Source organism: Danio aesculapii, chromosome 11 (assembly GCF_903798145.1).
Source record: "Danio aesculapii chromosome 11, fDanAes4.1, whole genome shotgun sequence".
Taxonomy (NCBI): Eukaryota; Metazoa; Chordata; class Actinopteri; order Cypriniformes; family Danionidae; genus Danio; species Danio aesculapii.
The window spans coordinates 21,636,212-21,648,679 of record NC_079445.1 but is presented as its reverse complement, the minus strand read 5'-3'; the positions used below and the strand labels follow the sequence as shown (position 1 = coordinate 21,648,679).

Below are 12,468 nucleotides of genomic sequence, written 5' to 3'. Positions count from 1 at the left end.
TAGAACTGTAGAGAGATGGATAAATTGATGGACATAGTTTGGTAGATATGGATTGAAATCGGCAGCTTAATAGATGTATGGCTGCATGATAGATAGACAGACAGACGGACAGAATGGATGTACATGTAGGCTATGGATGTACTTGGCTAATGGTTTGATGGATGGATGTATGCAGGGATGGATGGATGGATTTATAAATAGTTGGACCTGTAGATGGATGGATTGATGGAGAAATAGGATGGTAGATATGGATAGAAATAGGGACATAGATAGATAGATAGATAGATAGATAGATAGATAGATAGATAGATAGATAGATAGATAGATAGATAGATAGATAGATAAAAGAAGCAAAAATAAAATATGTCAGTTGTTAGAAAAGAGGCATATCCCTACTTAAATGATACAGAGGAAAAAATCGAAAGAAGAAAAATGAAAGTGAACAGAAGCACAGTAGATGCATGTACAGTATAGACTTCTCAAAGTGTTTGTTTCCCTGAAGAGTTTGTTTTGTAAGACCTTGCTGTTATAGGAACTTCCAGTATGTTTAATCTAGATGAAGCATGCTGATACACGCGCACAGAGGCTTTAGGGAGGATGAGGGGGGAGTTCCCAGCAGAGGTCATTGTTTATTTTTTCTGTTATTTGTCTTGATTGATAAGTTGAATATGAAGAGGAAAGGGGACTCTGACAAACCCCTCCTGATTCATAGAAATTCTAAGATGAAGTTGTGTCATTCACTTTTCGTTAATTCAGTTATTTTATCTCCCTTTGCTTTTTTCCTAGCATTTATTAATTAATTTATGTATTAATGCCAAACTCCACTGTTATAAATGTAAGTTCGTTAGATATTCTCTAAAATATAAATTCTGTTTAATTTAGTTTCTAATTCTGTGAACGATGTATGAAAGAGTGGCATTCGCTTTTTTTTTTTTTAAATGCCCTGCAGTTTATTTAACAGATAAAATCATACCGTGCTGTGATGTCCTTTCATGATCTGAGATGAATGAGTTCACCCTGATGCACAGTGTGAACAGACGGTTGAGGCTGTGTGTTTAATTTGTGCGTTTGTCGTTGTGTGTGCACATGGTGCGTCTGTTCTGTTATGTGTATGTGTGTGTGTGAGAATGTGTAAAGCACTGCTGAGTTAGCAGAGTGTCAGCAGTTCTCTTTTGGGAAAGGTACTGCAGTGAACGGCTTGATAAAGAGCAGACAGTGAAATTGCAGGGGTTTATAGGGTGTATCATTTTAGATATCATGTCCAGGCATTATCCTGCCTTACCGGTGCAGTGAAACATCACATTTGAGTGTCTTTCATCCTATCCCTTTTTGTGTTCTTTAAAGATAGTCTGGGAGTGTATGTAAGAATTGTATATGTATTGTGTTTTATTCTCAGTGTGTGAACAGCCAACACAATCTCATGGCAATTCGTAACTTTTTGATTTAGTGGCTAATTCGTATGAATTCGTACGATCTAATTCGTTAAATTTAGTACGATTTGCTCATCCCCCAATGACGGTTGGCTTTAGGGGCGGGGTTAGGTGCCACGCCTCCTTTTTAAAATCGTACAATTTCGTACGACTGAACTCATACGAATTCGTACGAATTAGCCACTAAACTGACAAAACGTAAAATACTTACGTTTTCTCGTGAGATCAGGCTGAAACAGCTTAAAAACCATACTTAAAAAAGAGAAAACTAGATCACTTTTCTGACTTGCTAAGTTGTCTGTGAAAGCCTGATTCTTATGTGAAGAACTCTGGACCTTTTGCTGGGAAAAAAACTAAAGAATGTTGCTTTTAAAGGGCACCTAGGTTACCCCTTTTTCCAGATTTAATATCTCCTAAAGTCTTTTAGTGTCTCCAGAATGTGTCTGTAAAGTTTCAGCTTAAAACACCCATCAGATTTTTTATTATACCTTTATAAGTTTCTATTTATACCTCTGAGCATCAGGTAGCGTTTTTTTTTTTTGTACTGCACCTTTAAGGCTAGTCCTTCACGCCCACCGTTTCCACGTGCCTGTCAGCGTGCCTTAATCTCCTCCCTCGGCTGCCTCAGGACAACAGACAGACTTAAAGGAAGCAGATCTCATGTAACGTTATATGAGAAATACTACAGTAAGAACTTTACCAGTGAGTATTTGATGTATTTGTTGTGGAGTTGCATCGATGAGTCACACACAATGTCGTTACAAAGTTCACGCACACACACAGATACACACACAGAGCGTGGACGCACATACACAGACTGTTTAGCTTTCCACTCTTTGCATGCAAATGTGACAGGAAACAGGTTAATATCCACTGCTGTATGGATATCTGTTAGGTTAATGTTCAAAATAAACCTGACTTAACGTCCACAAACCGGGATTGAAGCATCTTCTTTTATAAGGCTGTGGTGATAAAGTAAAGCTGAAGTGAATCGCTGTAATTCATTACACACATGCTCTGTTTTAAAACATTTTAAACTTGTAAAACTCACTCTTGATCACGTTTGATGATGATTGATGATCCTAGCGAACTGAACAAACCTTTTATTCCTGGTTGCTTTGCGCTCGTCCTGTCTTGTTGGTTTGATTATACGTGTTACTACAGAGACTTGTTAATACGCAGCTGTCAATCAATCCGGTGGGCGGGGGACCGCACTTCTACGTCAAGTTGCGGTCGATCTGAAAACCGCTCCAATTGGTCCACCATTTTTATGTTGTAAAATTGAAAAAAAAAAAGGACTGGGTGTGTTTATATCACCCCAATATGATGGTCTATACCAGGGGTGTCCACACTTGGTCCTGGAGGGCTGGTGTCCTGGAGAGTTTAGCTCCAACCCTAATCAAACACACCTGAACCAACTAATCAAGCTCTTACTAGATATACTAGAAACTTCCAGGCTGGCGTGTTGAGGCAAGCTAGAGCTAAAGTCAGCAGGACACCGGCCCTCCAGGACCGACTTTGGACACCCCTGGTCTATACACTATACCTACACATATGTCTGCCCAAACAGCTTGAAAGGAAGATTTTTCTCCTTAGGTGCCCTTTAAATGAACTCCTATGAATGTTTCAAGCTTTTTTATTTTTTTATTTTATTTATTTCTCTTTTTTATTTACCAAAAATGCTTAAACTGTGTTTGGATGATAATTGCATGGACTTAAATGGTTGAAACATCCCTGAAAATATCTTACAAAAAGGTAGACCCTTTTGGGATTATATAAGGAGAGCGAATGAATTATGATGCAAATTTCTGCACAATTTTGACTTGTGCCACAATTCTTTTATATTTTGGCAATTCAAGCCATTAGAACCTTATTGGCTGCAGACTTCCAGTCTCATTCATTTCCATTGATTTTGAATCATAAAAACATCTTGTTATGCTGCTTGATGTTGCAAATTAGTATTTTCTTATTATATCATATTTATTGTTATGTACATTCATAAGCACACTTGTTTGTAGAGCAAATAATTTGACAGTTTTTATGTCCGTTATTTCTAGTCATTTCTCCCACAGACAAATAAATCTGAAGTTCTAAAACAATCACAGAAAAGAGTATAAGTCCGCAGTGCAGAATATGGTCAATACATTAGCGTGATCTCGTTTATATCTTTTGTTTGATCTGCTTGTGAAGGGTTTGAATGAAACTTTTTGGGTGAACTGTATACAATTTATCTCTTCAAAACTCAACATAAAGAGACTTCAGCCTCTTAAAATTCAAAGTGCACACTAGGACTACACAATATATCGTTTCAGCATCAATGTGGGAATGTACGCAAATGCAAATAAAGTAAAGTAAAGTAAAGTAAAGAACTTTTATTGTCATTGAAGCTATAATATGGGAATGTGCGCATATGCAAATAGTCACATTGCAAGATATGCAATGCAGAGTCTGAATTATTGCTGACCAAGATCTACAGAATTGTAATTAATTATTGTATTGATATGGAATTTATATGATTTATGCAGATTTTTTTTTTCTTTTTAGAATTTTTGTCTTGTTCCTAGTCCAAATATCTACATTTCAAAGCAAAAACAAAATGATTTTTCTTGCTCCACTGACAGATAGTTGTGTTTGTTTTAAGGAGAAACTTGAAAAGGAAAAGTTAAAAGAAAAGCTGAAAGCAAAACAATATTTTTACTTGATCTAAAATGTTTTCGATATTTGGACTAGAAATGAGACACAGCAAAGTAAGAAAAGCTTTTTTAAGCATTGTTATTATTTAATTTCTGTGCCTGAATACTGTTAGACTCTATAGAAAACCATCAAATAAAGCTCTTTAATCTATTTTATAAGACTGTATGCCAAATCACAACATATTAATTGCAGAAAACTAAAATAACACAATATCAGATTGTGCACGCCAAACTGAACGCTGTATTGTACCCTTACTGAGCACATGCAGAACGTGACGTCACATTTCATAGTATTCGAGTTTTCATTGAAACCACATGAGTTTTAAGCACTTGATCCTCTTACTCCTCAACCTTTCATTCTAAAGGCCATGGTCGGTGTAATTTTCCCTGGTAGTATTATTATGGTTTGTAGCTGTGATCCAATATTGGATGCATTGGGGATTTCCGTATGGTACATTTAGCCATTTTCAGTTTATGGGGGTTTTTCTTAGCATTCCATAAACAGGTTCTGATATGCCTTCACCAAAAAACATTGTTTTCTTTCCACAGTATTGTGCTGAGACTCTGAGTTAACGTATATGACCAGCAGTCACGTAAAGCACAACACTGTAGTTTGGAATTGTTTCTTTTTTGTTTGGAAGTGTCTCAGGGCATGCTGGGAGATGGTGTGTTTAAGAGGTTGCGGTGGTGCAGACGGGCTAAAGATGGAGCGTCTTTCTTGACTACTACTGATCACTGTTTTAGTTCACACAACCCGTAATTATACACAGTGAATGAAAGAGTCAGTGGTTATGTTCGTCTATAAACAGTTTCTTTGTGCTCATGCTTTTCAGAACAACAAAAGACTTTTAATATATCCGTTTATTCTTCTGTTTGAAAAGAAAACCAATGTAGACTTTTACTGAAGTCATCAGATTCTCAGATGTTTCTCCTGAGAAGAAAGCAAAAAAGGTCAATGAAAAATGAAACGTCTGTCTCATCATCATTTACTCACCCTCATGTTGTTTCAAGTCTGTCTGACTTTATATGGAAAGCAAAATATGTAGGTGTTTTTGTCCATAGAACAAAAGATGCCATTTGGGTCCCATCTACTTTCTGTTTCACAGAATTATAAAAGAGAGATTCATGCAGTTTGTAACAACATGAGGATTGTTTTTGAGGCATTTTTTTTTTACAGTGGCTGGAATTTAAGAAAACACGTGCAATTCCAAAAAATGCCTGCAAATTAAGAAAAGATCTTCATCCGTTTGACAGCACACATGCTGCAAATCCTCACAACGTAAACACGTTTTTAAAAAAAGAGTGCTGCATTTTCTCACAACGCAAACTATTTATGAATACGCGCTGAATTTACTCATGACACTTTCAAATAGCATGGAACACGACGGAAATGTTTCAAGGAGACCATAAAATGTGACAGACCCAGCTATTCATGTTATTGTTATTTAGGCTAATAAAAATACAAAAGACAGGGGAATCGGGATATTAAAATAAACAAAACAAAAAAACTTTTAAAGATCACCTACAACTTCACTGAGCAATAATCATGGCACAGCAGCATCCGTCACATTTAGAACACGAAACATTTCTGTTGTGTTCCGATGTTTTTGGAAGTGTTGTGAGAAAATGCAGTGCATTTTCGGAAATTGTTTACGTTGTGCGAAAATGGAGCGAGTTTTTTAATGTGTATGCGTTGTGAGGATTTGCAGTGCTTGTGCTCTCAAGTGGATGAAGATCTTTTCTTATTTTGCTGCCGTTTTTTGTAATTGCGCATGTTTTCTTGAATAGGGTACATGCCGAGCTAGTGTTGTTCCCATACTGATTAACTTCCGGTGACCGCTTATTGTGAGTTTTATCTATTTTATACTGTTCCTTTTACAGAGTCGATGTTGTAATGTAATTAAAATACAATCAGTTAAACAGACTTTGGCATTCATTCAGTTGCTCAAGCGTAAAACGAGACAAAAAGCCGTTTGCTCGCACGTGCCTGTCAGAATCGGCAGTGTAGCGCAGAAGCTCTATTGAATATACTGGGGTTAAATAAATGCTCATATTATAAAGACATGGTGGGGAAAAATGTAATTTAATGCAGATATCGGATATCGGATATCCCTCAGCCAGTGGAGATCGCTGATTTTTAAAGAAAACAGACCTTAAACGCGCCGATTTTGCAATTGCAAACAGTTCAACGGAAGCGCTTAACCCAGGTTACTGGCAAATTAAAAGTCCTATTAGCATGCTTCAGCATATACCCTATTGCAGCATGTTAAGCTCTCTCAGCCACCATACATTTTTCATGTTTTAAAGAGCTCTCATTTTGATAGTACAGCTTCCATTTTTTTGTTAGAATTTTTGACATTCTATAACAAAAATGACAAAGAAATAAATAATTGTAAACAGTGTTTTTAAAAATCAGACATAATCTGATAATATTTCTTTCTTAAAAAATATTTCTTTCTTAACTCATCTGAAGTTAGAGCATTATTATTTTGTTGTCTGAAATTAAAGTTCACCCAAATACTCTATTGTCCCTCAACCTTGTTGAGTTTCTTTCATCTGTTAAACACAAAAGAAGATATTTTGAAGAATGCTGGTTGCTGGCACCCATTGACAAATATTATGTAAGTGCCTGCTATGAGCATTTTTCAACATTTATTACTTATCAGAAGAAAGCAACTCAGATTTTGGTGGTTTTGAGCAATTGAAAGGTGAGACAATGATGGCAGAATTGTCTTTTAAGTGAACGATTCTTACAATCTAAACACGTCTGAGGAAAAAAACTTTTTTCTCAGATTATTTTAATTATCCAATTGTCATTTCATGCTCCAAATGACAAAATATTTATTATAAATTCAAAATAAATATATGTAACTGTTTCAGTTTGACAAACTTTATTATGACCAATAATATAGCCATAATAAAGCTGAGAGTTCCTGAGTTATGAAAGAATATCCCGTGAGCATTAAAATGTTCCTCTGGGCTGTTTCTGTCTCAGCCAGCACACATGATTCTGTCTTAACCGGAAACCTCTCATTAATCTTCAATTGCACAAATAGCTAAACAGATCATCAGAGACACACTGCATTCTCTACTGTGCTTAGTCCTACCACTACAGAGTCGCGTTTCTGAATTATATTGCCTTAAATGACATTCATGCTGAGTCACAGCAGCTTTAGACAAGGTCTCAAGGTTTATTCAAAGGGGGGGAGTTCTCCTCAGGTAGCCTGTTCATGTGACGTTCCACATCTCTGCTGCTGTGACTTTTAAAAGGCTTCCTCACTGCATGGGCCTGTCTGAAAGCATCGGCCTTACCTGATTCTCCCTCGGTCTGTCTCTGTGTGTCTAATCTGGTTTGGTTTTTTTGGCAACCTCCCCCACCCCATCCAGCACCCACCCGTCTGTAATGTGGGGATGCTGCCTGTCTGCCTTCGTGTTTAATCCATGCTCGAGTAAAACTGTGTTTAGCCATATTGCAGATGGATTAGAGCTTATTGATGCCAGTCAGACATGGGATTGATTTTTAATTAAATGTTTCAGACAGACTGTAATACTAGAACGAGGACGACGTCTTCCTTTTTGGCTTCGGTGAGGTAAAGTGATGCTGCTGGCTAATGTAATGCATTGTTTACCTTTTAACCTTCAGAAGCTCTGCATATTTACACAAATGAAAGTATACAGTCCTAAAATATTGTTTGACTGTTATGGCATTGTGGCTTCAGTTTATTACAAAAGCGATATCTAGTTCATATTTATTAAAAGGCACCTATGATGAAAGCTGTTTGGACAGAGCTGTGTGTAGGTATAGCGTGTCTACTGTCATATTGGAGTGATATAAAGACAAGTCTCTTTTTTTGAAATTTCCTGACGTTAAAATAGGATCCAAATCTCTCCCATTTTGAGGCCCACCACAACGTGATGTAGGAGTGCGGTTTCCCCACCCACCAAATTAATTGACAGCCGAGTATTAACATGTCTCCGTAGAAACGCGTGCAATCATATCAACAAGACAGGATGTACGCAAAGAAACTGGGATTAAAAGATCTGTTCAGCGCTCTGTGATCATCAGTCATCATCAAATGTGATCAAAAATGAGTTTTACAAGTTTAAAACGTTTTTAAAAGCATGTTAGTAATAAATTACAGCAATTTTACAGTCTTTATTACCACAGCCTCAGTACAATTATATTAAAGACGCTTCAATCCCGGTTTGTGGGATCAGGTTTAGTTTGTACATTAACATAACAAATATCCATACAGCAGTGGATATTAACGTGTATCCTGTCACATTTGCATGCAGAAACAATGCAAAGTTAAACGCGTGCGCTGTGTGTGTGTGTGTGTGTGTCTGTCTGTGTGTGTGCGCATGAACATTGTAATGACATTGTGTGTGACTCATCATTGCAGAAAGGCTTGATATAAACTCCACAACAAGTACATCAAATAATCATTGAAAAAATTCATACTGTAGTATTTCTCTCAAACGTTACAGGAGATCTGCTTCCTTCATGTCTGTCACTGTGCTGATTATCTGACACTGCCGAGGTGGAGATTGAGGTACACTCTGACAGGCAGGTGGGAACGGTGGGCGGGGAGAACAAGCATTAAAGGCACAGGCAACAAAAACAGCTACATTGTGTCCAGAGCAGAAAATGCTAATATTCTGAAAGGTATAAATAATCTGATGGCTGTTTTGAGCTAAAAATGAACAGTCACATTCTGGACTGGAGACACAAAATACGCATCTTAAATCATGAAAAAGAGGTAAAATTAGGGTGCCCTTTAACACTAGTTTTAAAAAAAGCAAAAAATAGCTAGCAACATTCTAGAAATGTTAGCAGCTTAAACATGCTAGTAACAAAAATGCTGTTTACAGTTAGTTCATGTCAAATAATGAATTAAATTTATATAATGTTTTCCTGAATGTTCCTTAATGAACTTAGATTAACAAATGCTTTAATAAAAGTTTAACACAAGTGTTTTTTACTGTTCGAATATTAACTAATATTGTTAATAATGTTACTACAATATTCATAGCTTTTAAATCCCAAAATTAAACCTCCCCATGTGCGCTACAAACACCCACTGAAAATGGGTTATGCATGTTGAATATGTTTTAGTGGTTATGTGTCTATAGAGTTGACCTTGTTGAAGCACACAGTTATACAGCAGAAGCTTTGTCTACTTTGTCAATACGACATTCTCCTCGAGCAGCATATGGACTGGACATGTTAAATCATCATTTCCTGTTTCAAGTACTGTGACTTCATGGTATTCCGAATCTGAATAGACAGCAGGTCTGATTGGTTTAGTATCGGACAGTTAGTTTGAGTTTGAGTTGTAGTGTGTGTGTGTGTGTGTGTGTGTGTGTGTGTGTGTGTGTGTGTGTGTGTGTGTGTGTGTGTGTGTGTGTGTGTGTGTGTGTGTGTGTGTGTGAAGTAAAGATTTGTTAAGGAGGTCTGTGATGGGATGTATGGGGCATTTTGCTGAAAATGAGGAGTGAGTGTGCGAAAGTGTCACAGGACTATTGGGAGTTATCGCAGGCTATAATTAGACTGCCCTTGGCTATTCCTCTCTACCTCTATCGCTCTCAGACTCGCTCTCTCCTCTGAGAGACCTAAGGTGAGGACAGCTGGAAATGTGTCACCCCATTTATTATAGTCAACAGAACCACATCTTCGGCATTTTACCAGAATATACAATGCTATCTCACAGCAATTCGTAACTTTTTGATTTAGTGGCTAATTCGTATGAATTCGTATGATTTGCTCATCACTCATAGCGGGTTGGGTTTAGGGGCGGGGTTGGGTGCCACACCTCTTTTGTAAAATGGTACATTTTCGTATGATGGAGTTCATACAAATTCGTATGAATTAGCCACTAAACTGACAAAACGTAAAATACTTATGTTTTCTCATGAGATCAGGCTGGAATATATAGGCTTTATTTGGTTAAATTGGACAATATTTGACTTAATTGTAAAATTATGCATATGAGATGTTTTATTCAGATCCTAGATTATACCAAACCATTAGACTATCATAATAATCACCCCCAAACCCCTTAAATCACTTTCAACACCCCTGAAATCACCCCAAATAACTTAGGAACTGCTGAATAACCCAGAACTCACCATCAAGACCGAGAAATGATACCTCTGAATGTCTAAATTGGAGTTTGTGGTGATGTTATGAGCTTTAATATGTGAATTGAAGTTCTGAATCTCTATTTTGGAATAAACCAACCCTCTGAATCTTTAAACTTTAGTAAGCAACGCATTAGATTTTTGATAACTGATTTACATTTATTTAATCAACCTGCAGTGTTGAATATATCAATCAAAGCATTGGGTGCAATATTATATACATTTTCAATGTGTTAGATCCTTAAAAATCAATGTGTAATCTGGAATATGTGGTATGGGCCACGCATATAGGGCAGATGAAGTGATTTATGGAGGTTATCAAGTTTTATGTCTGATCAAAACCTTCACTGAGCCCGTATTAGTAGTTGTTGTGAGAAATGGAGCAAGATGCTGCTCTCAATTCTAATTATTTATAGATGTACACAAGAGAGAATGAGGAAGATGGAGGGTGGAGGGCTGGCATGTTCAGAACTTGAGTCGTCCTTCACCACAACAGGTTTCTCCAAGCGTGGGACTGTATTCTCACACAGGAAGTGGCATGATGGCATGGAGTGACAGCAGAGAGGCGTAGAGGGAGGGAGAGATTGACGGATCGATCGAGATGGAGAAAGAAGGACTGGGAGGGAGAGGAAAAAGAGAGTAGGAGGCAGGAGTGCAGTGCCGCTGTGCCTTTAAGGATTCAGTGAAAAACATGCTGCAGAGAGCAGGATGAGTGGGTGCAGTATGAGCTGGTACGAGTTCTGCACTGCGTGAGAAAAACAGGAGCACGGACGCAGAGAGAGCAGAACAGGAGAGAGAGTACCAGTCAGCGAAGGTGGGGTTTGTGTCAGAGGGTAGGGGTGCAGGGTGGCAGAAAGGCAGGGAGGGGGTGCGTTCAGTGCACAACACAAAACCGAGCGCAGCCCTGCGATGGTGGACACACAGGAGCGACTGGCGCAGGGAGCCCACACCGCGACGCAACGGAGCCGCAGGCGCCCAGCCCCAGCCAGGACGGCGGCCGCTCACGGACTGGCACCTGGAGCGGGTCGCAGTGGTGGCACTGGGGTCATGGCCGCAACAGGCCGCAGATAGCAGCGGTCATGCTGCCGGAGATGGGGACGGAGGAGGTGGTGGCCAGCGCCTGCTTCGGACAGGTCTCCAAACGACTGGGACGATTCTTCCGCCGTCTACCCAAGTCCCGCTCCTGGTCCGAGGGCCTCCGCATGCTGCGGCGCTCCAGCAGTAGTGGGACCCTTATGTTATCAGGTAACTTGAGACCGAAATTGGAAGGAGACTGAGATAAAATGAGTTGATTCAATAAATGAATGTAAGACTGGGACTTAATGTACTTTTATCCTTTGTGACTAGACCTGTCCAATTAGGCTTCATGTCACAGAGCTCCGCAGTGGTTTTCACCTTCCTTAAATAGCCTTAGTCTGTTCTTGTTGGCGCATCATGTTCTTGCTCTCCTTTCTCTCTCTCTCTTAGTCTCTTTTTCCTCTCTCAGTTTTTTTTGCTCTTATATTGTTGCTATTGTTGTCCATTCATGTGTTGAATAGACATTGATCTGTAACTTAGCTGCTAAAAGCTTCTGTGCTTCTGGAATGTGCCAGTGAACCAGGCACACAGAGTGCAATGTACTCAAGCACATACACAAAGTCAGGGTAATGCTTAGTTATTACACTGTTGTCTATAGTGACTGTGGTAATACCAGTGGCAGAGGTTTGCATGATCCTGTTTAGAATCAAGATGCAAACTAGAACAGGGTGTTACTGTGCACTTACTTGGCTCATTTGAGAGAATGAACGCATGTTGCTATGCAGTTGTTCTGAGTGATATCTAGGGCAATGCTATAGGCCATTTCTATAGGGTTCAGAGTGATATTTTGGGAGTTACTATTCAGTTTGTGGGGTTTTGTCTCATATCTAAGGTGTTCTAACCTTTTTCTAGGGGGTTTCTAAAGAGTTTATAGGTGGCTCCTTGGCTGTTTTAAGTGGCTTCTAAAATGTTATGTGGGATTTCTCTGGTCTTCTATATAGCTTTTAAGGGGTTTTCGGCCATCAAGAGTGTTTTAAGTAGCTAAAGGAGTTCTGGGTGATTCCTACTGAGCTTGAAGTAGTTTCAAGGGGTTCTGTGGGATCTCTAAGGTGTTCTAAGTGGCATCAGAAAGGCATCCAAGTTAAATAAAGAGTGTTTAACATGGATAATGGGGTTCTGTGTGATCT

At 38.7% G+C, this 12,468-nt stretch overlaps 1 protein-coding gene across 2 annotated transcripts in view; it reads left to right on the top strand.

The window, feature by feature from the left end:
* rassf5 (Ras association domain family member 5) overlaps positions 1–12,468 on the top strand; it is a 79,987-nt gene that overhangs the window by 1,800 nt on the left and 65,719 nt on the right. Inside the window, exon 1 of one of the 2 annotated variants that reach the window (XM_056468093.1) lies at positions 10,996–11,509. The exons of the other annotated variant lie outside the window; for it this stretch is intronic. Within the exon in view, the coding sequence (XP_056324068.1) occupies positions 11,344–11,509 (166 nt within the window). The 5' untranslated portion in view covers positions 10,996–11,343. Of the gene's footprint in view, positions 1–10,995; positions 11,510–12,468 lie in introns of those variants that run through there. 2 annotated transcript variants of the gene reach the window in all.